This window comes from Sporobolomyces salmoneus, assembly GCF_050403485.1.
Source record: "Sporobolomyces salmoneus JCM6883 DNA, S_salmoneus_JCM6883_v1_ctg14, whole genome shotgun sequence".
NCBI classification, from domain to species: domain Eukaryota; kingdom Fungi; phylum Basidiomycota; class Microbotryomycetes; order Sporidiobolales; family Sporidiobolaceae; genus Sporobolomyces; species Sporobolomyces salmoneus.
The window spans coordinates 175,987-202,092 of NW_027481149.1; the positions used below are offsets into that span (position 1 = coordinate 175,987).

General features: G+C 51.7%; 9 protein-coding genes across 9 annotated transcripts; 5 read left to right on the forward strand and 4 right to left on the reverse strand.

Annotated features, from left to right (window-relative positions):
• Positions 1–213: 213 nt before the first annotated feature.
• Positions 214–3,264, reverse strand: JCM6883_000411 (beta-glucosidase; the record flags this gene model as incomplete). Its single annotated transcript, XM_076631073.1, has 10 exons — positions 214–453; positions 528–714; positions 781–1,169; positions 1,237–1,372; positions 1,446–2,026; positions 2,091–2,184; positions 2,273–2,392; positions 2,457–2,499; positions 2,562–2,726; positions 2,811–3,264. The coding sequence occupies 10 exons, from the start codon at positions 3,262–3,264 to the stop codon at positions 214–216; spliced, it is 2,409 nt and encodes an 802-aa protein (XP_076488941.1).
• Positions 3,265–3,674: 410 nt separating this feature from the next.
• On the reverse strand, positions 3,675–6,593 carry JCM6883_000412 (uncharacterized protein; the record flags this gene model as incomplete). The annotated part of the gene is made up of 11 exons (XM_076631074.1): positions 3,675–3,899; positions 3,958–4,056; positions 4,120–4,306; positions 4,362–4,431; positions 4,497–4,905; positions 4,968–5,119; positions 5,182–5,397; positions 5,464–5,536; positions 5,598–6,238; positions 6,301–6,395; positions 6,460–6,593. 11 exons carry the CDS (start codon positions 6,591–6,593, stop codon positions 3,675–3,677), a joined length of 2,301 nt encoding a protein of 766 aa, XP_076488942.1.
• A 390-nt stretch (positions 6,594–6,983) lies between these two features.
• On the forward strand, positions 6,984–8,679 carry JCM6883_000413 (uncharacterized protein; the record flags this gene model as incomplete). Its single annotated transcript, XM_076631075.1, has 8 exons — positions 6,984–7,067; positions 7,134–7,192; positions 7,256–7,501; positions 7,570–7,648; positions 7,713–7,907; positions 7,973–8,299; positions 8,358–8,547; positions 8,618–8,679. 8 exons carry the CDS (start codon positions 6,984–6,986, stop codon positions 8,677–8,679), a joined length of 1,242 nt encoding a protein of 413 aa, XP_076488943.1.
• Positions 8,680–9,177: 498 nt separating this feature from the next.
• On the forward strand, positions 9,178–10,548 carry JCM6883_000414 (Ran family GTP-binding nuclear protein; the record flags this gene model as incomplete). Its single annotated transcript, XM_076631076.1, has 8 exons — positions 9,178–9,226; positions 9,482–9,522; positions 9,596–9,604; positions 9,680–9,704; positions 9,784–9,908; positions 9,973–10,107; positions 10,190–10,445; positions 10,532–10,548. 8 exons carry the CDS (start codon positions 9,178–9,180, stop codon positions 10,546–10,548), a joined length of 657 nt encoding a protein of 218 aa, XP_076488944.1.
• A 460-nt stretch (positions 10,549–11,008) lies between these two features.
• On the forward strand, positions 11,009–13,344 carry JCM6883_000415 (SEC14 family lipid-binding protein; the record flags this gene model as incomplete). Its single annotated transcript, XM_076631077.1, has 6 exons — positions 11,009–11,192; positions 11,263–11,648; positions 11,713–11,779; positions 11,845–11,988; positions 12,052–12,683; positions 12,748–13,344. The coding sequence occupies 6 exons, from the start codon at positions 11,009–11,011 to the stop codon at positions 13,342–13,344; spliced, it is 2,010 nt and encodes a 669-aa protein (XP_076488945.1).
• Positions 13,345–13,675: 331 nt separating this feature from the next.
• JCM6883_000416 (uncharacterized protein) lies at positions 13,676–18,421 on the forward strand (the record flags this gene model as incomplete). The annotated part of the gene is made up of 13 exons (XM_076631078.1): positions 13,676–14,006; positions 14,087–14,280; positions 14,341–14,547; positions 14,612–14,825; positions 14,889–15,043; positions 15,099–15,731; positions 15,801–15,916; positions 15,995–16,485; positions 16,547–17,430; positions 17,492–17,635; positions 17,699–17,965; positions 18,026–18,164; positions 18,228–18,421. 13 exons carry the CDS (start codon positions 13,676–13,678, stop codon positions 18,419–18,421), a joined length of 3,969 nt encoding a protein of 1,322 aa, XP_076488946.1.
• A 287-nt stretch (positions 18,422–18,708) lies between these two features.
• CDC7 (serine/threonine protein kinase CDC7) lies at positions 18,709–21,204 on the forward strand (the record flags this gene model as incomplete). Its single annotated transcript, XM_076631079.1, has 8 exons — positions 18,709–19,267; positions 19,337–19,508; positions 19,570–19,663; positions 19,723–20,345; positions 20,416–20,498; positions 20,573–20,722; positions 20,798–21,005; positions 21,072–21,204. The coding sequence occupies 8 exons, from the start codon at positions 18,709–18,711 to the stop codon at positions 21,202–21,204; spliced, it is 2,022 nt and encodes a 673-aa protein (XP_076488947.1).
• A 510-nt stretch (positions 21,205–21,714) lies between these two features.
• PDB1 (pyruvate dehydrogenase (acetyl-transferring) subunit E1 beta) lies at positions 21,715–23,743 on the reverse strand (the record flags this gene model as incomplete). Its single annotated transcript, XM_076631080.1, has 8 exons — positions 21,715–21,934; positions 22,003–22,301; positions 22,369–22,442; positions 22,507–22,589; positions 22,659–22,711; positions 22,787–22,884; positions 22,962–23,121; positions 23,516–23,743. 8 exons carry the CDS (start codon positions 23,741–23,743, stop codon positions 21,715–21,717), a joined length of 1,215 nt encoding a protein of 404 aa, XP_076488948.1.
• A 457-nt stretch (positions 23,744–24,200) lies between these two features.
• On the reverse strand, positions 24,201–25,978 carry JCM6883_000419 (NAD(P)-dependent alcohol dehydrogenase; the record flags this gene model as incomplete). The annotated part of the gene is made up of 10 exons (XM_076631081.1): positions 24,201–24,239; positions 24,309–24,483; positions 24,550–24,676; positions 24,778–24,961; positions 25,029–25,231; positions 25,327–25,405; positions 25,471–25,572; positions 25,658–25,723; positions 25,795–25,817; positions 25,891–25,978. The coding sequence occupies 10 exons, from the start codon at positions 25,976–25,978 to the stop codon at positions 24,201–24,203; spliced, it is 1,086 nt and encodes a 361-aa protein (XP_076488949.1).
• Positions 25,979–26,106: the final 128 nt, after the last annotated feature.

The following is a 26,106-nucleotide window of genomic DNA, read 5'->3' on the forward strand; positions in this document are numbered from 1 at the left end:
CTGTCTCTCTTGAAAGCGATTTAGCACTTTGGGTGAAGGTCAAAGCGATGCGTTTTTTGCAGCTTGTATTCAGATGGGTCCAACGACGAGTCAAAGAAAGGGTACTACGAGAGAATCTTGAGAATATAGACAAGGCGGAAAGGCATGAAGAAGGGGATATTTGAGGTCGCACGCTCGTCGAGTGCGTTTTGGTTTCGTTTTCACGAGAATCGTTTAGACGGTGAAGGATCCCTTGAGAGGCAACTTGCGACTCGAGTTACCAACAGAGATCTTGAACTCTCCTTGAGGGAGCATCCATCCTTGTTTCTTCGCGTCCCAGACCGAGAGATCCTTGTTGCGGAGTTCGAAGGTGACGGTTTTCGATTCACCAGGTTGAAGGAACGGTTTCTCGAACCCTCGAAGGTTACGAATAGGCATCTTGTTCGGGGTAGAGTCAGGGTAGGTGAGGTAAAGCTGCGAAGTTGCGAGAGTCGAGAAGATTCAGCACGGGTACTCTTTCGCAAATTCGGAAGAGAGAGTGAACTCACTTGGGCTACCTCAGCTCCCGCGACTTTACCAGTGTTCTTGACGACCGCGGTGACGGTGTGCGAGATGTCATAGAGTCCCTTGCAGGTTTCGTTCTTGCCGTCCTTGAAGAATTTCTCGTTCGTTTCCGAAACGGCAGCTCGTCCAGCTTTCGAAGTGGATTTGATCGAAAGTTTCGACATGTTGAAGCTGCGTAGGGTGAATGTTAGTCAAGGAACCGGAACAAAGTTCACGAGAAGTCACGAGAGAACTCACGTCGTGTAACTCAATCCGTAACCGTATTCGTAAAGGGGAGTCGTGTTTTGCTGATCGAAGTACTTGTAATCGATGAATACTCCTTCTGTGAAGTTTTCTTTGACAAAGGGTACCCTTGAATCGTTGTAAATGGCGTTCAAGTCGTAATCTTCGAGGTTTTTGCCGATAGTAAACGGAAGTTTTCCGGAAGGGTTAACGTCTCCGAATAGAGCGTCGGCGATGGAGTTTCCAGCTTCGTGACCGGGGAAATAAGCGTAGACGAGTGAAGTGACGTTAGGGTGATCAACGAAAGAGGTCAAGTTAACGGGTCCAGGAGCGGAGACAACGACGACCGTATCGTTGAAGCGATCAGCGACGTAGTTGACGAGGTCGGCTCCTCCGTAGGCGAGCTGATAGAGAAGGAAGCAGACAGTCAGACCCGAGCTCAAATTATCGTTCTCGGAAAATTATGCTCACCTCAAGAGTAGTTCGATCCGCCGATTCCATGGCGACGGCGGAGACGAAGACTACGACCTTTCCTGCGTAGCCGAGACGAGAATCGAGAAGATATTGACGTCCGAGTCCGATATCTTCGGATCCAGCGGTCGCATTGCTGTACAAACGAATGTCTCGAGTCAGTATGACTCGAGGAGACGGCTTGAGCTGAGGAGAAACTTGTAGCTCACTTGTCGTAGTAACCATCAACGAAAATCGGGGGAGAAGCCTTGCGTCCACGAGCGGTGAACGCTTCGACTGGCGTGACGGTGTAAGGGGCGTAAACTCCTCCACTTCCGAATCCTCCTGTGATTTGACCTTCGAAGTTACTTTGATCGGGGTTGAAGTACAGGATCGATGGCACCGAATTCGAGACAATTCCGTACGGCCCGTAAGTGGCTGAATCACCGACGAGAATGATGTCCCTCAATCCTTTCTCTTGAATAGGAAGACCGAATGTCGAGTCGCGAGTCTTGTTGTTTTTGAGGAGAGTGATACCGTGGGCGGAGACGTTTCGAATGAGTTCGTTATGCTTTTCGGAAACGACGGATCGAGAGAAGTCGGGCGTCGGGAGAGAGGCTTGATTCAAAGCATAGTAAGGTGTGAGTACGCGAACGATCTTGTCTTCGATGTTTGCGAGCGGGACTGAGCCATTGGCGACGGCTGTACCCAAGTTCGCCCAGATCGCATTTTTGGGGAGTTGTCCTCCTTCGACGAAGTCGAGTCCAGAGAGTGCGGCGGGGATCTCGTTAAACGCCGCTCCCCAGTCAGACTAGACGTCGAAGACAGAAGGTGTGAGTTTGGGCCGCAGTACGACATGAAGAACTTTTACTCACGAGAACGTAGCCTTGGAATCCTAGCTCTTCTTTCAAGGTGTGCTTGATTGAGTAGTCGTCTTCGCAAGCGAGTGTTCCGTTCAGCTTGTTGTAGCTGTAGAACAGGAATCGGAATGAAAAGAGAGACCGTCAGCGGCGTGTTCGAAGGAATTTTCGAAACTTCGGAGAGACTCAGGACGTACGCGCACATGACACTAGCCGCTCCCTCCCTGACTGCCTCGGCGAAGGGATAGATGTAGAGTTCGTGGGCTGTCGTATCGTCGATGTCGGAGGAAATGATGTAGTCTTCTTCGACGGTGAGGCTGCATAAACGACGACTCAGGTCAGTCAACTGCGAAATCAGACAGAAGGAGCGCAGAAGCTTACTATGAACCTTGTGGATTTCCTTCACGCAAGAATTCCTGTTCGTCTGTTCGCAAAGGCATATCAGTTACCTATTGTTCACATAGGAAGACGGGGAGAGGCACTCACTTCCGTAAAAGTGCTTGAGGTTGCTCCCTACGCCCTGCGACTGCATGCCAGCAACCGTTTCTCGTACCGCTTCACCAGCGAAGAAGGGATCAGGCCCAAATCCCTCCCAGTTTCTGCCTCCAAAGACTGAGCGACCCATGGGACCAACGACGACGGCCAGCGGAGCTACATAAGCGAAAAACGGAAGCAAAGAGAGCAAAATTTGGTCAGCGAAACGAGAACGTGGGTGAGATTCCGAGAGAGGCTTACTGTTGATACCGACATCGTGGAACTCTTTACCCATTGCGACGGCGATAGACTTGATCTCGTCCCGGTCCCAGGTTGCAGATCGAGTGACGGCGGAAGGAAATTGCGAAGAGTACCGACTGAGGACACCTTGAGGCGAATCGGAGAAGCAGATGGAGGGAATGTCTAGTCGAGGAATAGGTACAGTGTTTCCACTGCAAACCGGGGTCGGATCGAGGTTGAGGAAAGCGAGTTTCTCGTCGAGAGTCATTTTCGCGACGGTGGCTTGTGCTCGAGCGATTCCTTCTTTCCATTGCTTCCCAACGAATCCCCCCGTCGACGATCGATAGAATGTACCGTTGTTGGAGTCGGACTTGGAGGAGGAGGTCGCGAAGGAAGAAGGGTCGGAGGCAAGGGAGACTGGAGTTGCATTCACGGTCGCCAGAAGGGCGAGGGCGATGGGTAGACTGAGAATCATCGTCGATTCTTGAGAGCCTGTATTGAGGAAAGAAAAGGAAGAGACGACGAGCTGAATACGGTACTTTTAGAAGCGAGACGAAAGCGACGGGAAAAAGAGTCGTTCCGAGAGTGGGGAGGAAATTCGTGAATTTGAAGGTGATTTCGAGCTAGTCAGACCTATCTTTGGTCAAATGAGCCGGTGCACGGGGATTGACAACCTGTTTCGCTGACAAAAGGGAGATCGATCAAGCTTAGCGATTCGGAAGAATAAGCCGGTTAGGAACTAAGGAAAGTTAAAACCTGAACCGTGCGGTCGCCCTCCACCGCTGGTGCCGTCGGGTATCGCTCACCGCGGTCTCTTGAGTACCGGATTGCGGAGAGCAAGTGGGTAAGCATTGCAGCGAGACGTACTGGAACGGAAGGGAGAAACTACATCGCCTCTTTGATATCCCTGACTCGTTCTCTCACGTCCAACTCTGAATCTCGCTCAAGTGTCCTCAACTTGGCATCTAGTCCGAGTACCCGTAACTTCTCGACGACTTCGTTCGAGCGACGTTGACGAGGGGTGACTGCAGTTAAGGGAAGGTTTCGACGATATACGAGGTTCTGAATCGCCCAAAGTGCGGCGGTTCGAACTCGACCACTCGAGTGATCCTAGCGACGAGAGCATCAGCATCTGCGGCCTAAGAGAAGAGTGCAAAGCGGTACATACGAGATAGAAGATCAAGTAACGCAAGATTGGAGTGCGAGAAGCGATTGCGAGTTGTGTAGCTTCGCTAACCGTCGCGATGTTGTTCAAGCAATACAGCGACTGCTTATAGAGTCACATTAGTACGAAACAAGCATTGAGCAGTGACGGAAAGAATGAACACACCTGTATCACCGCTTCGAAGGACACATCTCCGCAGGTAAGGAGGTGTTCCTGAAGGATATCGAGCACTTCATCCTCTCCGTAGTTGTCAAAGACGTCGAGAAACTCGTTATGATTGACGCAGGTTAGGTTTCGTACGATCCCGAGGGCTTGTTCGATGAAGAGAGGGTTCTGCTTCGGGTTCATGAAACTGCAGAGGAGATTAGTCGGAGCACTCGAGAGTCTGCAAAGGATGCATGACTCACGCAGCGAGATCATTCCAAGTCAAATCTTCGAGCAAGTTCGTCTTGAATATCTTCGGGCTTTGATATACAGCTGTGCGGAACGACCGTAAGAACGAAACTCGAGAGACGTAGACGAGACCAACAGTTCGAGCTCACCATTCTTGATCGCCCACAAAGCATTCTGTTTGAGCTGTAGATTCTCACTTTCGAGAGCTAACCGACACAGCCTCGGGATGCATCCAGCGTCGACAAGTACTTTTCGCATTGGCGAGAATTCGAGAAGGAGATTCGCAAATACTGCAGTCGCCGTCGTTTGCACCTCCTCGTCTTCTTCCGCTCGTAAGAGTTGGATGAGTGAACCTTCAGCGTGAGCTTCGACAAGATCGGTTCGGAGAACATTGACGGATCGGGAGAGGGCTCGAACGACTCGACAAGATGCGGCTCGAATGGCGACGACGGGGTGATTGAGGGATTCGAGAACGTGAGGAAGAACTTTTGCGTCGAGCAACAGCCTTCGGTTCGTTTCAGAGTCAGCAATGAGGCTGTCGAGACTGATAAGGATGCCCTAAGGAACTCAAGCGAATGTCAGCGCGAGAAAGCGTATGCGGATCGGAAGGAAGAGGTTACCTCGCGAGTCTTCGTATCTTCTCCGTCACTAGTGCCAGTTCGGGAGGTGTCGGCGAGAGAGGGGATCGAATCGAGCACTCTTCGGAAAACGTCGAAACAGTTTGACAAGGCGGCACGTACCTGAGCTTCGGGATCTTTCGCAACGAGATACGCTGTCCAACAAGGATCGCGTAAGTATGAGTGCTCCGCGGAGGGATCGGGAGAACGAGCTTACCGAAAGCGTGAGCAGCGGAACCTCGCAGAGTTAGTTCCTTCTCGATGAGGCTCAGCAAGATTGCCGGATCTAGGACGACTATGGACGAGCTCGGCTGAAGCTTTGAGGCGACGGCGTAGAACGAGATGGCCGCGAGACGGACTGAAGGAGTCGGTGATTGAGCGAGAGCGAGGAAAGGCTTGAGACGTTCAGCTGTACTTCCCGATCCACCTAGTTCTGTTCATGACACGTGGGAATCAGATGAGGATACAAGTAAACGATCGCAGAGGGAGATGTGCTTACCGAGAACCGAGAGCAACGCGACATGAGAATCCCGAACGATCGCGGTCAGAGCATTAAGCGCTCCTTCTTGAACCTGCGTTGCGAAATCCATTCAGCTCACAAGTTCTGGGGCTCGGTAGATCCGAGAGACTCACCTTTTCAGACCCAGACTCGACGAGTCGCCTCAAAGCTGCGATCGTTTCTGTTCCTTTCTCTCCTGCCGCGATCGCTTGTTGCTCGTTGTGACTTTGAATCGTTCGTGAGAGGAGAGTGCAGACGTGGTCGGCGATGCGCATTCTTTGAGACGTTCCGGACATTCGAGAGACGGGGTGATCTGGTTGCGAGGCGTCGACGAGGAGCTCGAGTAGCGCATCGAGAGTTGGAGATAGTTGAGTTACTGCTGGAGGAGGAGACGATGATGAGGAACCTGGTACCGTGGAAGCTGAAGTGCTGGCTGCAGAAGGGCAGTAGATAATGGCGAGAATTTGCGATAGATCTTCGTCGTTCGACTGGTCCCTGTCCGACATTTCGACGTCTCCCTCTTTCTCCTTGCCTTTTCCTCCTTTCTGCGTCTGCATGTGGCCGAGATCCCCTAATGAAGAGACGGTTGAGACGAAATCGACGAAGAGGGTTTTCAGGGCGCGGAGCTGAGCATCAAGCTGTTTCTGGTATAGGGGCGAAGGAGTGCCGGTCGCAGGATAGCTGATGAAGACTTTGACAAATGCTCCTGCGGCTAGCTCGTAAGCGTTCGAGGTTGAACTTGTTCCATGAAGAATTCTGACCGATTCGTCCGTCGCTACAGGTTAAGTTGGGCCGATCAGCGTCCGCGCTTCGAGAAGGGATTTATCTGAGACTTACGTAGAGATAAGGCCGCTAGAACTGCTGAAGCTGCGATAGAGGCTTCGAGTTCACCGTCCTTCGGATCGTTCGGCGGGGAAAGAAGGGAGAGCAGGCTGACAGGCGCTTCCCAAGTTAGCTCAGTCTATCGGAATACATCTGATTTACCCTTTGACTCACTGGTCGATCCCTCCTGCCCTCAGTAAGGCCTCCTTCCTCTGCTTACTTCCGGTGATCTGTTTAAGGAGAGTTTGAAGGTACGTCCGCTTGTCCGGGGTTGTCGCTAGTTCGTGCAGGGTCGTAGGCTGTATCATTGAATGCCTGAAGGTCGGAAAGACTGTTGGAATGAGTGGTGGGAGGAGAAGGGGGAAATGATTAATGATTCAACTCGCCCTCTTCCTCCTCCTCCTCCTCCTCCGACTACTCAGCTCTCGGTCTACCATGATCAGTAAACGCTCGACTTCGACCTGAGCGATTTCGGTCCCGCACAAGCCTCTTCTCACGATCTTCTTCTCGCTCGCATTCCGATTCCAGCAACACGCTGTTACAGACCGTGCCGTCACCCGATGCTTACTCAGATGGAAGCGGTAGAGAGGGCGTTGACTGCTCGGTCCTCCCGCGGCGACTGTCGACGAGTCTCGTGCGTTCAATCTGAGGCCCTTAGCGTTGTCAGCTGCTCTTGTCCTTTCCCGCTACACAGCACAATGTTACAGCGACGCAGAGTAGCCTCAATTAGGTCCTTGATCATCTTCGCGGCGTTCTTGAGCGTAGGACAAGCTCACATGGAGGTGAGCATCCTTTTCTGTTCTTCCTCGCCCCAAGACTGCTCACTGAGAAAGTCTCTCGTGTCCTAGCTACTCGAACCGCTGGCAGTCTATTCGAAGGGTGATCCTCAGACACCGGAAGCCAACAAGTGAGTATAGAACCAACGGATTTTTTCGAGTTCTTGCCCTAATTCTTTCCGCTTTCTGTGCAGGGATTATTCGATGACGAGTCCGCTGGACAAAGCAGGTGCCGATTGGCCAGCAAAGAAGCGATGCACATCGGAAATCCTCTCAGCCCTCAACCCCGTCGCGACTCTCGTCAGCGGAGAAGATTTCGAATGGAACCTGGGAGGGACCGCGGTGCACAACGGAGGATCCTGTCAGGTTGGAATCTCGTATGACAGCTGCGAGACAATGGTCGTGCTCGCGAGCTGGATTGGAGGATGCCCTCTTAGTCTGTGCGCCGAGTCTTCCTTTCTTCTCTCTCTCGAGTCTAAGCTGATAGCCGCCTTTCGACGCCGCGTAGACCTTACACCTTCAAGGTACCAGACTTGCCGGGCGCCGACCGAGCTTTCTTCGTTTGGGCCTGGTCCAACAGATCTGGAGTGAGATTCCGGCAATGTGCTCCCAATCGAGCGAGCGCTAATGCCTATTTCGCATTTCGCACAGAATCGTGAGCTCTATCAGAACGTTGCTGTCGTCGCCGTTCAAGGTAGTGCGAGCGAATTCGTGGGTCCTTCGATGTTTCGCGCCAACACGTTCGGAGACGGAGTGTGCAACAATCCCGAAACGATCGATATCGTCTACCCAGCTCCTGGCGATCAAGTTTTCTATGGAGGCGATTACTCGGACGCAAGTCCTCCGGTACGTACCCTTGACTCGTTGCGTCTCGATTCCCAGCGACTCATTCCTGTCGATGTTCCGAGTAGAGCCCTTCGTTCAGCTGTGCAGAATGGGACAATACGAAAACGGTGACGGTCAAAAACTCGGGAGGAGGAAGCGGTCCAACCGGCGGATCACCTGACGGGGGCGACAAGCCAGAAGAGACTACCAAACCGGAACAGACCTCAGCTAGCTCTTCTGGGAACGCTGAAGCTACTTCACCTCCTGGGTCGTCATCTTCCGGTGGAGAAGGAACGGCCTCGACAGGTGTTGAGTCTGGAGGAACGGGGTCGACAAGTGCAGAGACAGGCAAGGCTTCGAGTAGCTCAAAGTCCCCTACCGCCTCGAGTCCGACGGCGGCTGCATCTGCTACAGTTCGTTTTCTCTTTCCTCCTTTCCCGTGACGCTTCTGACTCTTTTTCTCGATGACAGACAAGCCCTTCCTCGACAACATCGGACGAAAACTCGGCAAACTTTATCAAGTTCGCAATCGGTGTCCTCGTGGTGTTGGCCCTCGGAAGTTTCGCCGTCTGCTTCTTCCGTCACCGTAGCACTTCCGACCGAAGCTACTCGCGGGCGGACGACAGCGACGAAGACTCCGATTCCGATTCGAGCGACACCAGTTCGCAGACTAGCGAAAGTTCTGCTTCAGATAGAAAGAAGAAGCCCGGAGGAGGACATGGTCGTCATAGTAGTCATGGTAGTCGGAGGTCAAGTCACAACCATCGTCATCGTCGTTAAGGCGCGCTCGTAGACACTGTTTAGCAATTCGGATTCGCTTGTAGAAAGTTAGGCGAAAGAGTTGAGTGTGACAGAGTTACCAGCTTAGCTGAATCTACTGAGTGAGAGATTCCATCGTCGAAGATTGTTCTGTGACAGACAGCGCAGGATAAAAGTGCAGCCACGGAAACACAGAATCGAGCTCGAATCGCAGGTTCACAACGCTATTCAAATTGCCGCTCCTTCTCTCTTTGCAGACAGCTGAGCGACGGATTGCGATGCTTTGTCTCTGGACAGCAGTCGTGTCCGAATGAGACTCTGCCTCGAAGTGATTGCGAAGCTGGTATCCCGGATTTCGAGGGTTTCTCGCCCGAATTTTCTTCGGGGTCAGTGATACCTTTGCGAACAGCCTGAAGCTGAAGAAAGACGGGTATGGGACGGAGCGAGCGAGTCATCAATTTTCGAAATGGACTTCAGTGATTTTGAGAGAGGTGCGTCGGGTTGAGTCTACTTCACCCCTTCACCTGTCGATATGTCTGCTCCCGCTCAATCTGAAGTACCTACCTTCAAGCTTGTCCTCGGTGAGCCCTTTTTCTATATCGTTCAGCTGTCCTGGAGGGAGAGATGAGGACCTTTGCTGACCCCCTTTCCTGCTCCCTCAAACCCTTGTCATCTACGCCACCTACCTACTCCTGACCGCCCTGCATAATTTACGAACACTCATGAATCTTTCATGTACCCTCTGCGCCGCTCGCGAACTTCCCTGAACCCTCGAACTCGGTCAAAACATCTCACCCAACCTTTTAATTCGCTCCCAATTCTACACGTTTGAACAGTCGGTGACGGAGGAACGGGAAAGACCACCTTCGTCAAGCGTGTGAGTAACTGTCTAGGCTATCGAAACGTCGATCTAGAAGCTGACAGATGATTTGCGCGTTTCACTTTATTAGCACTTGACTGTAAGATGATGCGAAGCCTATACTATCTCGCTACCCCCTAGGATGCTATACTGACATGCTGTTCACACAAAATAGGGAGAGTTCGAGAAGAAGTACATTGGTGAGTCGCCTATTTTACAAAACTATCTCACACGATCAGTCGATTTTGATGTCTTGCCTTTGTCCTTGATCCTGTGTAGCTACTCTCGGTGTCGAGGTTCACCCTTTGACTTTCCACACCAACTTCGGTACCATCTGCTTCAACGTTTGGGATACCGCAGGACAAGAAAAGTTCGGTGGTCTTCGAGATGGTTACTACATTCAAGTCCGTTTCTTCCTCTCTTACACCAATGTGGCGCGTAGCTGGGACTGATACGAGCAACACACAGGGACAATGCGGTATCATCATGTTCGATGTTACCTCGAAAATTACCTACAAAAACGTCCCTAACTGGCACCGAGATCTCGAGCGTGTTTGCGAGAACATCCCCATCGTTCTCTGCGGTAACAAGGTTGATGTCAAGGTGAGTCTCCTCCATCCGTCTTTAAGCAATTCTCTGCAGAAACTGATCAAATCGAGATTCGCGAATTCTCGAACGTTTGCAGGAGCGAAAAGTAAAGACTGGAGCTGTCACCTTCCACCGCAAGAAGAACCTTCAATACTTCGAAATCTCGGCCAAGTCCAACTACAACTTCGAACGACCTTTCCTCTGGCTCGCCCGCAAGCTCGTCGGAAACGCCAACCTTGAATTCGTCGCCGCCCCCGCCCTTGCTCCTCCCGAAGTCCAAGTCGATTCGAACCTCATGGCTCAATACCAAGCCGAGCTCGACAAGGCTGCTGCCGCTCCTCTTCCCGATGAAGGTCAGTTTTACCTTACTCTCTCTTCCCTTCGCTGTCTCCTGCACCCTTGCCTCGCGATACTGACGCTGCATCTTTCTTCCCTATAGATGACGCTGATCTCTAAACGGTTTCTTTCGAATAAAAATGAGCGTGTAAACCTTTCTGTCTGTAGATGCACACTCCGTTTTTCTCCTCTTTCTTCATTTCGTTCTCTCTTCTTTTGTTTACATTTTACAATCACGCCTATCTCCCTTTTCCTCTCCCTCTACCATACACTCCACTACCTCTCACCTAGCTCTCCCTGACTTTGCACGAAACTATCGCTCTGCTGCGTTTTTTCCGCTACGAATATGACTTGCTCGCCCTCTTTCCACCTTTCCGCTACAGCTAATACCACCTCTACTCGCATGTCGCCCTATCTTTGCGAAGCGTCGAATGCCCGAAAGCGTCGAGATCGTGCGAAGTGGAGCGCGCGAAGTTCTTCTTCCGAACCATCTCCTTCTCGCCTTCCACCCTCACGATTCGGTTCGACATCGCTTGACGATCATCGCCATTGACTCAGCGTAGAGCTAGAGGAGCTCAGCATGGCAACGATTGAATCTCTTCGAAAGCGAAAGAACGATATCGTCCAACAGTTCAACGACAACGCCGAATTCGTTGATACAGTACAGCAGATCGCACTTGACGAGGTGATCCCAGAGCTCATGGAAGAGCTCAAACTCGATGAAGGAGCGGTATCATCGGCATCCAAATTCGTTCAAGACCGGGGTTCGTTTCCCTCTCCTTCAGCTGGCCTATCGAAGCACACGCGTAGCTAACCTGGTCGGGGATGGACTAGTGACTGTGTTCCGCTTTTGCCGGAGAGCTCGTTTCTCGACAAACGCTGCGCTCAAATTACTTCACGCGACTCTCACTTGGCGAACCTCTTCCTCCCTCCGTACCCTAACTCCAGCCTCGATCCCTTCCGTCTACCTATCGAATCCTCTATTCTTCTTCCACCCCAACTTGATCGATAGATTCGGTCGACCTTGCGCCGTTCTCAATCTTCGACATGTTCAACGAACTGAAGACGGTAAACTCGATGCGCTTAAAGATCTGTCGAAGCTGGGCTGGGAAATCGGGAGGAGATGGTTGTCAGATCTGAGTCGGAGCAGGAGAGGTCAGGAACCGACATTGCAAATGGTTGTCATCGTCGACCTGGATCAAGCTGGAATGTCAAATCTCGTGGGTTCTGCCTCATTCTACTCTCTCTCCGCGATCAGGTCAATCTGACAAGGATAATTATTAGGAAATGGAACTATTGCCGTTCTTCATGGACCTGCTAAAGAGTCATTTTCCCGGAATGGTCGGGGCTAGTGAGTTTTCTTTTTTCCTTCGGGCTCGCCACATTTGCTTCAGAACTGACAGATCGTGCCTACAGTCTTCGTCCTCAACTATGGATGGGCGTATGCTGGAATGTGGCAATTGGCGAAACGGGTTCTCCCGAACACAGCTCTCGAACGAATCTTATTCCCAAGTAAAGAAGAACTTCTCGAATTCTTTGACGAGGATCACCTACTAGTTGGTTCGTTCTCGCTCTCCCTCCTTGTCGGCAAACATGAGCTCAGCTTAAACCTTTGCCGTGCAGAACATGGAGGCAACGTTCGATACGAGTACGATCCTTCGAATCCGATTCTCGAAAAATACGGTCAACTTCAAACCGAATCGGCGAATCATTCACGAGCTCCCTCGACGAACGTATCCTCGACATCTCTGAGGAGCGACGTCTTCCAGTCAGCGGGCGACAGCAATCGATCGGTTCCGCCAGCACTCTCGCGTCGAACGAGCGGACTCACTATGACGAGTTCGAAAGCGACACCTCCTCCGTCTTCTTCGTGGTTCGGTAGTTGGGGTAGAGGATCGAAACAGGCCGAGACAGAGGTAGTCGGTGGGGGCGGTCCACTGCGAAGAGTGAGGAGTTTGGCGGAACTGCAGGCGAAACTCGAGGAGACTCAGAGAGAGCTCGACAGCGAAGACTCGATCGATTCGGAAGGCGAAGACGAGGAGGACGTAGACGAGACACAAAGCGAGAACGCAGGAGGAACGGGAGAGTCGGGATACCCTTCAACTTCGCAGTCGAGGAGGAGTTCGAGGTATTCTTCCCGAGCGACCTCGAGAGCGACTTCGAGGGAGACTTCGCCAGCTCGAAGACGCGGACTCGAGCCTTTGTCGACGACGGTGACGGACACAGCGCTATCAGAACATGCCATGCGGAGAATGGTGAGTCTGGATTCCTTGTGAAGCACAAAATGTTATCGCTGACTGGTCTTGTCCCCTCCCTCAGTCACCTTACAACGCTTCGAATCCTCACTTTGGCTATCCAGCTGTCGTACCATCTTCTCGAATCGATCCATCGGGAATCCCTCGACCTCACCATCACAAAAGAAAACGAGATCTCCTTCGAACTCTCACCTATCTTGCCGCCCTCCGCTTCCTCGCCCTCCATCGCGCAATTCGATACCGTCTATCGATCATCTTCGCGACACTCTTCAAGCTAACAGGTCTCGGTCTACTGCGACCCTCAAGACGGCAACAGATTCAGGCGCAAAAGCGGGACGAGAAGGATTTGGAGAAAACTCTCAAAGTTCATTGGAGTGCCGAAACGACTGGATCTGGCTCGATACCTTCTTCTCCTGTCAACAATCTACCAAGGTCCCAATCCTACGTCGATCCACTCTACCTCTACTTCGCCCTACTCTTCGTCCTCGTTCGAACTCCGAATCGCAGGGACAAGATCAAGCGTTTCCTGCGCTTCTCCGCCCTCGATCTTCCTCGTCGTGCTCTACAGGAATCAAAGACGATCGCGCTGAGAGTGCTGGTGGGAAAGGAAAAGACAAAGCTGTTGTTGCAAGAACTCAAAACATCGGCATCCAGGGCTTGATTCTTTTTCACATGTTGTACTTGACGGCTTTCCTACTCTTTGGGCATCTCTTGTTGCCATATCATACTGTGTCCCTCAGTGCCTTTGCAGCATTCACGAGAAATTTGACTGGGAATATGTTGCGAAATTTGGCGAGAATCTTCCTGCAGAAGCAGTTCCCGATCACTTTTCCCGGCCTCTCTTACCCGTGAACTCGCTTTCGACAATCCCGGCAGATCTTCTACAAATCCCATCCCATCGACACTGCGAGCACCAACAAATCACTCAGCGCTCACTCGGGATCGTTCAACACCCTCATTCCCCCTCACCTCCAACCTCGCTGAACTCGACCATGGCGTCCGTTCTATCACCTCCACTAGTACCGACACCACCTTCAAAGCCTCGTCCGCGGTCTAAAACGCTATCAGCAGGTTCAGTTCTACCGCAGAGTTCTAGCGCTTCGTTGTCTCGATCAAGTTACCAACAACCCGTCGGAACCGGCTCGATAAGACGACAAATGGAACAGAAATCTGGTCAAAGTAGAAGCAGATCACAAGGGGATGTGGCTAGCACAGGGGATTCGAGAGGGGAGATTGGAAAGGGCAAACGGCGAGCAGTGTTTTGTGATGTCGTTCTCGATGAGATCGACCTCGAACCATCTGGAGAATGTGTCTATCCACCCGGTGAGCTCTCTACTCCTCAGATCGCGCGCGAACGACGTGAAGAGACGTCCTTGAGCTGACTTCGAGTTGTCCCTCAACAGTCGCAGGATCTTTCGTCAATTCTTTGGGTTGTACGATCAGGTTACCCGATAGCGAGAGCACAGATGAGCCGCAAATACGACCCATGACACCAGGAAAACCGCCTCGAGTCGATTTGGATCGGGTTCGACAAAATTTGCACGAGTTGTGGGTTACCGAAGAGAGTTATCTACGCAAAATCAAGAGTCTACTACGAGTGAGCACGAACGCCTCTCTCCCAATGGTGTAACGCCAACTGACCCTTCGATGTCGAAAGGATTACGCGGCTCCCCTCCGATCTTTCTCTCGAAAACGAGAAACCGCAATCATCCCTCAATTCGAAGCTTCTCACCTCTTCATCAACATCGAACAGCTTGTACCTATCGCAGAAGCTTTTGAGAGGGATCTACGGTCTATCGACGAGGAAATGAGAAGGGACAGGACGAGATTACCGACCGGTTTCGGAGAAACGATTCTTTCACATGCGAGTTTTCCGATACTATCCTGTCCCTTTCCAATTGCTTTGCTGATCTGAAGTTCGTCTATAGGTGGAGACGATGGAACCCTTCAAGAAGTGGCTCGCAAACGTCGGTTCATCGGAAGCAATTCGAAGAGATCTCGAACAACGCAATTCTTCGTTCCGGGAGTTCATCGAACGAACCCAGGTTCACAGTCGCGAGACGGCGCAGACTACCGGAGGATTTAAGGAGTTCTTGGCAGAGCCTTTCCAACGAATCTCGAGGTATCGATTGATGCTGGATCGTGAGTTGAAAACTTCTCTCCTTGTAAGCACGATGCTAACGGATTCTATTTCGCTGTTTCCAGCTATCATGCATCATATCCCTCAAGATTCCGACGACCTGGAACCGCTACAAGTTGCGACAGGAATCTTGACCGATATCTGCAGTATGAAGGTGGACGACGAAACGAGAAGAGCGGCAATCTTCTGGAGTCTGAAAGAAACGATTGACGGATTCCCCGTGAGCAATCTTCCCTTTCCCGAGCCTCTGAGTACTGCTCAACCTTCTACTACAGGATACAATGATGGCGTATGATCGACAATTCATCGACTGCATCGACGTTGACGAAATTATCGAGATTGCCGACTCTCGACCGACCGTTCTTCGTTGTACCCTCTTCCTATTCTCCGACACGATTCTCATCGCGAAACGACCATCAGGCGACAGATCGGGAAAGATGCACGCTGGACTCGACGATATCGACAAACTCCTCGACCTCTTCCAAACCTCTCACCTCTCGTCTTCTCAAGCGAATCTTCTCGGCTCTCCGAAGAAGCTTCGAAGGGGAGTACTCGGATTTCGAGGACTAGTCGATATCTCGACCATCGCGGCCGTCGATCTCGGACCTTCAGACTTTGGACTCGTATTCGACCATCCTCCGACTGATCAATCTGAAAGATGGTGCGATCGACCAGCGAGGAGGTACACGGTCGCAAATACGGTTCAATCAGATGTCAAACGAGCCGAGAAGGAGGTCTGGCTCAATCGGTTCGGAGAAACAGTCTTGCATGCGAAACTAAGAATGGGAGCGAAACTGGCTAAGAAGAGTAAACGAATCTGGGAAGACGGCGGAGCGAGTGACTCTACGGAGGTGTATTGGTCGATCTGGGATAGAAAGACGTGGGAAAGTTTGAAAGGGTCGCAAAAAGTGAGAACCGAGTTCTTTTCTCGCTCGAGTATAATCCGCTAACGATTCTCGTTGCTTGTGTTATTCTAGGGAAAACTCGCTCTGCACCTCGACGAGATCGGAAACTCAACAGTGATTGATCGCAACGGGAATGGTCGTCCTCAAACTATCGCTCATGCCGTGTTTTTACGAGATGGCGGTTGTCGGTAAGTCACTTCGATGCCGATGAGCGATTGGTAGCTCATGGAAGCTGAACGACTTTGCCCTTATCCCTCACGCCACAGATTCGAGGTTTTTTCGAACGATTCTTCCGCCGACTCTGCCGAAGTCATCAAAATCGACCGAATCGCTCCAGCAGTCGCCGCAGTTGGCGTCAGTTTCGGTCTTTACGCTTTCCCTTCTCTACGACCACAACCGGCAAGCGCAGTACGATCTCGCTCGCGACCACGTTCCGGACTCCTCGGCGCAGCTCTCGACGTCTTCGGCGGAGGAGGAGCGCTCAGACGAGGCAACTCGATCACGAGTAGGGGTTCGAGTATCGCAACGACTTCGATCATGACACCGAATCTTTCTGGATCCTTTTCCCCTCGAACGAATTCTCCCTTCGTTTCACTCTCTCCCAGACCAGCTTCGACCCCTGCCGTTCTTCCCGAACCGACCAAACGTCCGATTTCGAAGAAGTCTGCACCCGATCTATACCGAAGAGCGTCTCATACGTCTGAGGAGGCGAGAGAGTCATCGATGATGGAAAATAGTGAAGATGTTTCCGACGAGGGTAAGAGTTCGCTTTGACGCTTACTGCCGTCTCGTACTGACGTTACTTCTCCTGTCGGCAGCAATCGAGACTATCGATCGTTCGACTCGCAATACCCGATCTCTGTCTCTCCCTCCTCCGCCTCACGCTCGACTTGGCTCACCGACACCTTCGCCCGAGCGAGACACAACGCCTCGAGCTCAATCTCCACTCGCGCAGAACGTCGAAACTTCCTTCAATGCCGACACTTCTGTCGACCTCGATTCGACGATGGATGCTTCCTTCGAACCGGATTGGCCTCGTCTACAAGAAATCGAAGCGCCTGTAACTTCGCCCATGGCATACCGACCTCCGGCACTCGGGTCGACCCGTCGACGCATGATCGGTCCTCGCGAGATGCGATCTGCTTCGTCTTTGCTGGGAGGCGGAAAAGGAGCGACCCAAATCACCGAATCGCCTCACGCGCTCCCCTTCGCCGGTCCTGCTTCTCCGAGTCCTCAACGTCGATCATTCACTGCTCATCCTGCGATGCCTTCGACCAACGATGAACTCTCGACTGCTCTCGACTCTCCTCCCGTGAATCCAGTTCTCGAGGAATCGCCATCTCTTTCAAGCTCGATCAACTCGAAGCGATCCCGCCCTCTCGTTGAAGCTTCTCCTCGGCCGACACCTCGCAAAAAGGTCGCTGCACTCGACGAGGCAACGACTGGACCTCGAGGTCCTTCTGCTCTCAGTCAACCACTCTTTCCGGCGAATCGCATTCCTTCTGCTTCAAAGGAGAAAAGAATACCCTCTGGATCTCACAGCAAGATGCGAACCCGTCGAATCACGAGTAACTCCTCGACGATTCGAGGTCCCCCGACACCTCCGAAGAAGGAGTCTATCCCCGACGTCTTTTCGGATCCAGCTGAAGAGCTTCCTCTCGCCGAGGATCCAACCCCGGGACCAGACGTACACATGGTCGAGGTAAGTACTCGGTTCATTCTCGCCTGCAAGCAGACTGAGAGCTGAATCTCCCTCCCCTCAGGACGAAACGACACCTTTCGGTCGATTGAGAACGCACATCAACGATCTTCGAGTCAAGCTCGCTCGCGAGGCAGCGAACAAGGAGAACACGAGGGTCGCTTCGCCGTCGAGTCTATCTCGCTCTCCTCACACTCGAAATGTCTTCGTGAGTTATCCCATATCGAGCTTCTATTGTTTGTAATCGCTGACCCTGGATCTCTCGAAATAGGCCAAATCTATCGTCGGCGAGCTTGCGTCTCCGGGTCCTTTCGCCGATACCCGACACAAATCTCACAGCGTCGACGTCCAAGTTCTTTCGAAATGGATTCGACAACTCGACGATTTCGTCAATACATGCGAATCTACCATCTCACCACCGATCTCTCCCATAGAAGGTACAGGTGATGGACCTTCGGCGATCGAGGTCGAGATGCTCGAGCAAGAGAGGGATCTGCTCGCGGCTGAATTGTCAGCTCTGAAAGACGAGGTAGCAACGGTAAGCCTTTCACTTTCTCTTCTTTACATACAGTCACTGACTATCTAGCCGTTCTCACAGCTGGTCGAACAAGATGCCTCTTTGAGAGCTGCACTCGAAGCGAAAGAATCCGAAAACCTCAAGCTACTTCATATCTATAACGACATGGCTCAAGAAGCGGATACACTCCTCACAGAGTTCAACGAAGCTCTCGAGAGTGGTGAGTCTCGATTGTGCTCCCCCGCCGCGAGGCTGCAACTGATGTTTTGTCTCCTTTCTCTAGTTACTCTCGCTGCTCAAGCCGAACCTTCAGCGACGGGAGAATACGTCGACTTAACCAACGACTTGCAGACGGCAGTACAGAAACGATTCGCTGTCGAGCACGAATTCCGGGACTACAAACGCAAGGTACAACACGAGTTGGAAGAAAAAGCGCGGTTGGAAAGGATCTTGAGGGAAAACGGAATCGCTTTCTGAGGAGGCTTATTTTGCTACTACTACTAGAATTTCCCTTTTGTTGTTGATCGTACTTCTACCGATACCCTTCGCCCCTTCCCACTCTCAGCACGAAGTTATTTTTCACTCAACATGGTCTCTGCTACAGCAAAAATTCTTTGTTCTGCGCGTCTTTCCACGCGAGAGCTCTACGGAATCGTCATACTGTCCTTTGAACAGCTTGCGCTCAGACAAAATCTTGTTGAGCGAGTCTGATGGAAGAATGCGAAATTGCTTCCTTCCGTTTCCACTTCCCATCACCAACCCGAATGACACGACCACGGCCACTCGCACAAGCGCAAGACATTAATCTACCGCCTCGAGTGACCCGCGTCACGCGTTCGACGTCTCAGCTTCAGAAAGAACTCGTCCCGACTTCAGAAGATCAAGAGATGCAAGATGAGATCGTTCTCGCTCCATTACCCTCCGGAACGAGTACTAGCCAATCTCAGGATCAACTCTCGAGCTCACAGACACGTGAAGAAGCCGCTGGGAACGACTTGGACGCGAATGGATTGAGTCGCCTTGATCAACAGGGAACGACGAAGCAGTCTGAAACAGCAGACCACTTTGACGGGAGCTGGAAGCTGAACGGCACAGAGAACGAGAAGGCCTCGAAGGAAGAAGGAGAAGACAATCGGATCGAGTTGGATGAAGACGATTATCAGTACGATGAGGAAGAGGAGGTTGAGAATTCAGACATATCAGATCAGGATGGACCCAGGAGCGAGTCAGAAACGAGGCAGATCGAGGACGAGATGGAACAATTGGAGCAAAACGTTCCCGAAATTCTCAACAAGTACAAACTTGTCGACAGATTGGGCGAAGGTGAGCAGCTTCCTACAGCTCAGCGATACAGCACCTCGAGCTCATCAACGCATCTCGCATGACCTATAGGAACCTTCTCGTCGGTGTACAAAGCGATCGATGTCCAGCATTCAAGATTCGACAATTCGCAATGGCAGCCGACAGCACCCACCGGCAAGGTCTACGTCGCTCTCAAACGTATCTACGTCACGAGTAGTCCAGTTAGAATCCACAACGAGCTCGAGATCCTTCACGACCTTCGGTGAGTCTGTCTTGTACCGCTCAGATCAAGGTTTGAGCTTTCTAACGTTGTTGATCAATAGTGGTGCGGCAAACGTTGCCTACTTGATCGATGCGATTCGACACGAAGATCAAGTTCTCGCGGTCATGCCCTACAATCGTCATCAAGATTTCAGAGTGAGCTCAAAATATTGATCTCAGTTCTCATCAGAAGAGCTAAACTCCTTCCGTTCCAGAACTACTATCGCAAAGCGACCCTTCCGATGCTTCGATCCTACTTCTCCTGTCTGTTCCGAGCTCTCGCGGCGACCCATCAACTTCAAATCATCCACCGAGACGTCAAACCCGCGAATTTCTTGTACGACATGTACACGGGAACTGGAGTTCTTTGCGACTATGGTCTCGCTCAGAAGATTGGCGGAGACGAATTCTACGAATGGAGAAGCGGATGCTTGCATTCGTTACCTGGTCCGAGCTTGGGGGGGCGTGAAGCAAGGCGAGCAGCGAATCGAAAACTCGAGAAGGATACGGGATCGTTACCAGGTCTAGCGTCTGGTTTACACGGTGTACGACTCGCGAAACCGCACAGTTTGTGGGAACAGACGCAGAAGATGGAGGACGATTTCGATCAATTGAGATGGACTCTGACTGAACGCGAAGATAATGGAGAAGAGCTTGCCGAAGAGGAGATCGAGGAGGTTAGACGAATGAGACCGTGGGAAGTACCAGAAGGTTGGAGGGATGATATCGAGGGAAGGATGATGGAACGACAAGCGTTCTACAAAGGTTGGCGACCGGCGAAGTATGGAAGTAGCATGGCGGGAAATCGTCGAATAGGGTACTTGAAGGAAGATCGAAGGTACGTCGTTGTGTCAGGTCTCCACCATCGTCTACTCATCACTCACCTTGATTCGTTTCTGAATCGCTAGACCAAGCGTTCGAGCAAATCGAGCTGGAACTCGAGGATTCCGAGCTCCCGAAGTCTTGCTCAAATGTCCCGATCAGACTGTCTGTGAGTTTGGACGGTCTCTTGCCCTGTTGCTGTTTCTGAAGGTTTCGAGCTGACTTCTCTGCCTAATTCTGCAGCACTCGACGTTTGGTCCGCTGGGATCATCTTACTCTGCTTCTTGACTCGACGATTCCCCTTCTTCCAATCGAACGACGACACCGAAGCTTTGGCAGAGATTACTGCGATCTTTGGGAAACGGAAAATGGAAAGATGTGCCGCACTCCACAGTGAGCTTCTTCAGCTTCTCCTCTTTCGCTCACGGCCCACAATCGAGCTCACTCGCTCTTTGTGTCACTCTCTAGATCGTACTTTCGTTACAAATGTTCCCGATCTCGAAAATCCCGCTCACGCTACATTCCACGACCTTGTCAAATCGCTAAATCCGCCAATCGTTGTCGACAACTCGCCTAACCCTTACGGTCCAGTCCCGAGTACCGACGAAGAGATCGCCAAATGGTACGATAAAAGTGAACTCTTCCTCGCTGTCGACCTCATGAAGCGCTGTCTCGAGTGAGTCGATTTTCTCTCATCGTCTTCTTCGATTCTCGCTCACCCGCTTGTACCGTCTCGCGACAGACTCGACTGCACGAAACGATGGACCGCAGAAGAGTGTCTCGAACATCCTTTCTTCGCTGGCGAATACTCTCTCGGTTCGGTTCGAACCGAACACCGCGAAAGTGGTCATTTACCAGAATCAGGCCTAAGTTAGCGTTCGTTCTGTCCTCGAGCTTGCCTTGCGAATTCGCCCCGTTTTGGCTCATATCCTTCCCATTCCCTCTCGCTCTCTCGATCTTGTTTTCACATGTATTGTTGTTTTTCATCGGTTGTAACCTATCGACTCGGTTTTTACTTCTCTCCATCTTCTGAGTGGCAAGCGAGAGAGGCACAGGGTGACCCAGTTGAACTCAGAGGAAGATTGCAGAGAGAGGACGAAGGAGAAAAAAAGACCGCGAAAGAAGACAAGTAAAGAAGCGCAAGAAAACGAAAGCCAGAGAGAATAGAGAGATATACGAAAGAAAGTCTAGGAAGGGAGAAAGAACGTGGAAAGAGGGGCGGAGGAAAAGCTATAGATGCGAGCGAGCGAAAGGGAGGAAAAAAGTATTCCGGATATCGAGGGGGAGGATAGTTAAGCAGAGTGAAAAAGACAGGTCGTCAAGGTGGAATGACCATCATTTTGTAAGGGAGAGGGAAAGAGGCGAGAGGATGTGGGTAGGCGAGTTTACGATCGGTAGAGAGATCGCTTGATGACCTTGACGATGGTAGGGGTATCGGGGAAGGCGAGGTCTTCAAGGGTCTTGGCGTAAGGAGTGGGGAGATCGGCACCGGTGACACGCTCAACGGGAGCATCGAGGTAGTCGAAGGCCTCGGATTCGACGATTTGAGCGCAAATCTCGGATCCGACACCGAAAGCAGGGAAACCTCCCTCAACGGTGACCAATCTGGTACAGAGACAGTCAAATCAGTACGAGGCTCTTGTACGCGAGAAGCGCGGAGGAAAAGAGCTCACCGGTTGGTCTTCTTGACCGACTCCTTGATCGTCTCGATATCCAGGGGACGGATCGATCGCATGTTGATGACCTCGACTTCGATACCCTCCTCCTTGAGGATCTCAGCAGCCTCAAGCGCAAGTCCGACCATTCGAGAGTGTCCAACAACAGTAACATCCTTTCCTTCACGTTCGACCTTTGCCTTTCCAATGGGGAGGATGTAATCGGTAGATTGAGCCTCCTTTGAGACGGTGAAAGATTGACCGTAAAGAATCTCGTTCTCGAGAACGACAACGGGGTTAGGGTCACGGATAGCAGCCTATTTATCGAGAAATTTCAGTTTCTCTGCACGGGACTGAAATTGAGAGGAGATGTAGAAAACGGACCTTGAGGAGACCTCGGCAGTCCTCAGCAGAGTAGGGGGAAACGACCTTGAGACCGGGGATTTGTCCGTACCACGCTGTAGAGAGTGAAGTTTCAGATGAGCACTCAGGCAAGTTGTGTTTCGCGATACTGCGACTTACAAGCATAATCTTGCGAGTGTTGAGCTCCGACACCAGCAGCAGCTCCGTTGGGACCACGGAAGACGACAGGGCAGGGAACGTTTCTGCGAGACGAGGAGATCGCAATCAGTTTTCGAAGTCTTGATTCGGAGACGAGGCGAAAAGTAGTTCACCCTCCAGACATGTAGTAGGTTTTTCCGGCAGAGTTGACGATTTGATCAATGGCCTACGGATCGGGTAACAAGGTCAGCTCGTGCTAGACTATGGACGAAAAGAGGGAGAAACAAATTTCGTTACTCACTTGCATAGCAAAGTTGAAAGTCATGAACTCGCAGACCGGTCGGAGACCAGCGAAAGCAGCTCCGACAGCAATACCAGTGAAACCAGCCTCAGTGATAGCTGTTGAACAGAAACAGAACAAACGAGATGAGATTTCGCAAGGTTTTCGAAAACTAAACGGAGAAAGAGAAACTCACGAGTATCGATAACACGCTTCTCTCCGAATTTGTCGAGGAGACCCTTGGTAACTTTGTAAGCACCGTTGTATTGAGCGACTTCCTCTCCGAGAACGAAAACGGTTTCGTCGCGGATCATCTCCTCTTCCATAGCCGAGTTGAGAGCTTCACGACCGGTCATCTAAGATTCGATGGGGAGAACGATAGGGATTAGTTTCTATCCTGGTCTTTTGAAGCAACTTTGGTGGTCGGCGCTGCTCGAAGAATAGGTGATTCGGCCTATGCTCCTCCTTACGGGACGGTTCGCGTCCTTATCGTGTTCCAATAGCCTTCAAGTAACTTTCTGCCCCGCCTTGAATGTCCCGGTCGCCCTATGAGAATAGCCCTCGATTGTTGAAACCGTGTCGAATCCAACATTATTCGAGTCGCCTCTTAGGTCGCCCTTAGACCTCTCCAGCTCGCGTAACTCTTTTAGACCTGATCCTGGTACCCTTCTTCACCTCCTTGATGCGTCCATTGCGTATGATCGTCGAGATCCGACGAGTTTGGGAAGTATTTTATCTCGCTTTGCTTACCTGAATGCTTCCATCGTTGCTTTCCGTGCTGGCGCTACGTTGAGCTCCCGAAGTAGATCCAACAGCAGTTGCTCGAGTAGCGTTGAGGGCGGCAGAGAGGGTCGCACGCTTGTTAGCGTTTTGGAGGGCGAGGGCCGATTTCGAGGCAGAAGAGAGACGGGCGAGAGGGGCGGCAGAGGTAGAGGCACGTTGGCAAGCAACGGCAGGTCGGAGTGCGCGCGAGAACATGGTATAGGAGAGAGGGAGAGGTGGGGGTGAGAGCGAACAGATCGAACAAGCAGTTTCGAAGAAAGTGTTGGGAGAATGAAAGTTTCCCGAGGTCAACTCTCTTTCGCAGGTACGCTCTTCGTACATTGCGCAGACGAGATTTATAGTCCACGATGTTCCTCTCCAGCGCGCGCTCGATGAGAAACAGAGGAAGAGCCGATGAAGTTCTTTGCGAAAGCGAGCGTTTCGCGACTTCGCAGCTTCGCAGAATCCTGACTGAGGTCGCTAAGCAACGCACCGGAGATATCCGCATGGTGGTGAATGTCAGCGAACGGAGAGCTCGACTGAGAACGGTCACAGGATCGACGAAAGAGAACGAGAACTGAAAGGTTTTCCATTTCCTATGTGCAAGATGCTAGTTCCGAAAATCTACTGAGGATGAGGCGATGCTTTCTATGATCTAGACGAGAGAATGGTCTTAGGCAGACTTGTTGGTAAGGACGTAACGGTAACGAGCCTGTAAGCGAAGGAAATGTGAAATTCAGTGACTTGCTCGTCGGGAGATTGCTTAGGAGAATTGACTCACCTTTCCAGCGTGCATGTCTTGAAGGGTTTGAGTAGCCTCGGACATGGGGCGGGTCTCGATCCAAGGGCGGATGTCGTGCTTGACAGCGAGGTCGAGAAGTTCCTTGAGCTCGGTAGTTCCGCCGATGAGCGATCCAGCGAGAGTGACACCCTTTCCGACGAGAGCGTGTCCGTACCTTGGGTGCGAGAGATGGGTCAGCCACATGGGAAGAGGGATGGATAGCTAAGTTTCAAGAGCTTACATGGCGGGCAATTTCTCCTCGGGAAGACCGCAAAGAACGAGAGCTCCTTCAGGCTTGAGGAGTTTGAAGAAGAGAGCTTCGATGGGGAGGTCGTTGTTGTTGGCGGTGCAAACAATCAAATCGAACTCTGAAAGAGGAAAAGGAAGGGAAAGGGAAAATGGAAGAAAAGGCGAGCGCAATCGTCAGCTTCGTTTCTCGTAGCGGTGACAACGTGTAGACGGAACGTACTGCGAGACCACGTCTTGGCGGTTTCAGCGATGTCCTTGTATACGATGAAGTGGTCGTCCGCGACACCCAATTTTTTCGCGTCTCCAACTTTTCGATCGCTGTGCGAAAGTGCGTAGGTGTCCGCACCGAGGGCTGTAGATATTTGTAATGAGAGATGGCCAAGACCCCCCATACCCACCGTCGCCTTCATCACGTGATCTGTCAGCAACCAGCGACGATTCGCAAAAACGAGGAAGAAAATTAGGACGAACAACTCGTTTTCCGGGTCCAGCGCCGAATCGACGGAGGGGAGAGTAAGTCGTAACACCAGCACACATGAGAGGAGCGGCCTCCTCGTCGGAGATACCTTCAGGGATCGGGATGGCAAAGCGTCCCTTGCATCGCATGAAGTCGGCGTAACCTCCTTGAGCGACCGATCCGTCCTCCCACTTGCCTTGGTAGGTTCCAATCATTCCTGATTGGCGTCAAGATAGCTCGAAGTCAGTAGAGGCTCGAAGGGGACGTTACAAGCGCGAGAGAGGCCAAAGTAGCGCAAAATCGAAAACTCACCCTTCTCGCAGTATTGTTCACGACCAGCCTCGCAAAGCTCGCATTGACCACAGGATCCACCTTGAGCTCCAACACCGACCTAGAGGAGCAGTGGGGCGATCAGATCACGATGTACAGCCACTCGAGGGCCAAAATCGAACTTACTCGTTGTCCCTCCTTCAATCCAGACTTCGATCCAGCTCGTACGACAGTACCTACGACCTCGTGACCAGCAATGCAAGGGTACGAAGTAGGAGAGGGCCATCCCTGTAACACATTGCAGAGTGTCAGCGCCGATCGAAAGGAGAAACTCGCCGTCTTATTCTTTGAGGAAAAGCGAAAAGTGGCTCACGTTGTTGATGGTGTGGATGCAGGATCCACAGATCGAAGTGCAGTGGACCTTGATATCAACATCGTCCTATCGAAAACCGAAATCAGGCAACGGTGAGTTTCATTAAACGATGGCTGATCGCAATTAGGACGGCTTACCTCAGCCCACTTCTTGGGGGTGTCTACGAATCACGACGGAGGTGGTCAATTTTGAATCAAGGGAGGAAGAGGCGAGAGAGAGCATGAGTAACTAACAGGACCATTTCTCGACTTCGAGCTTCTTTCCCTTCTCCTCGTTCATCGCGGCGTATCCAGTGAATTGTTCGGGAATGGAGGCAGACATTTTGTATGTGTTTTTGACAGGAAGTGAAGTGTTGATGGAAGAGAAGAGGAGAGAAAGGAGAGAGCAATCGGAGGCGCCGGCTTTGTCATTTTTTTTCGACTCCAAAAGTCCGAATCGCAACTGTCCGA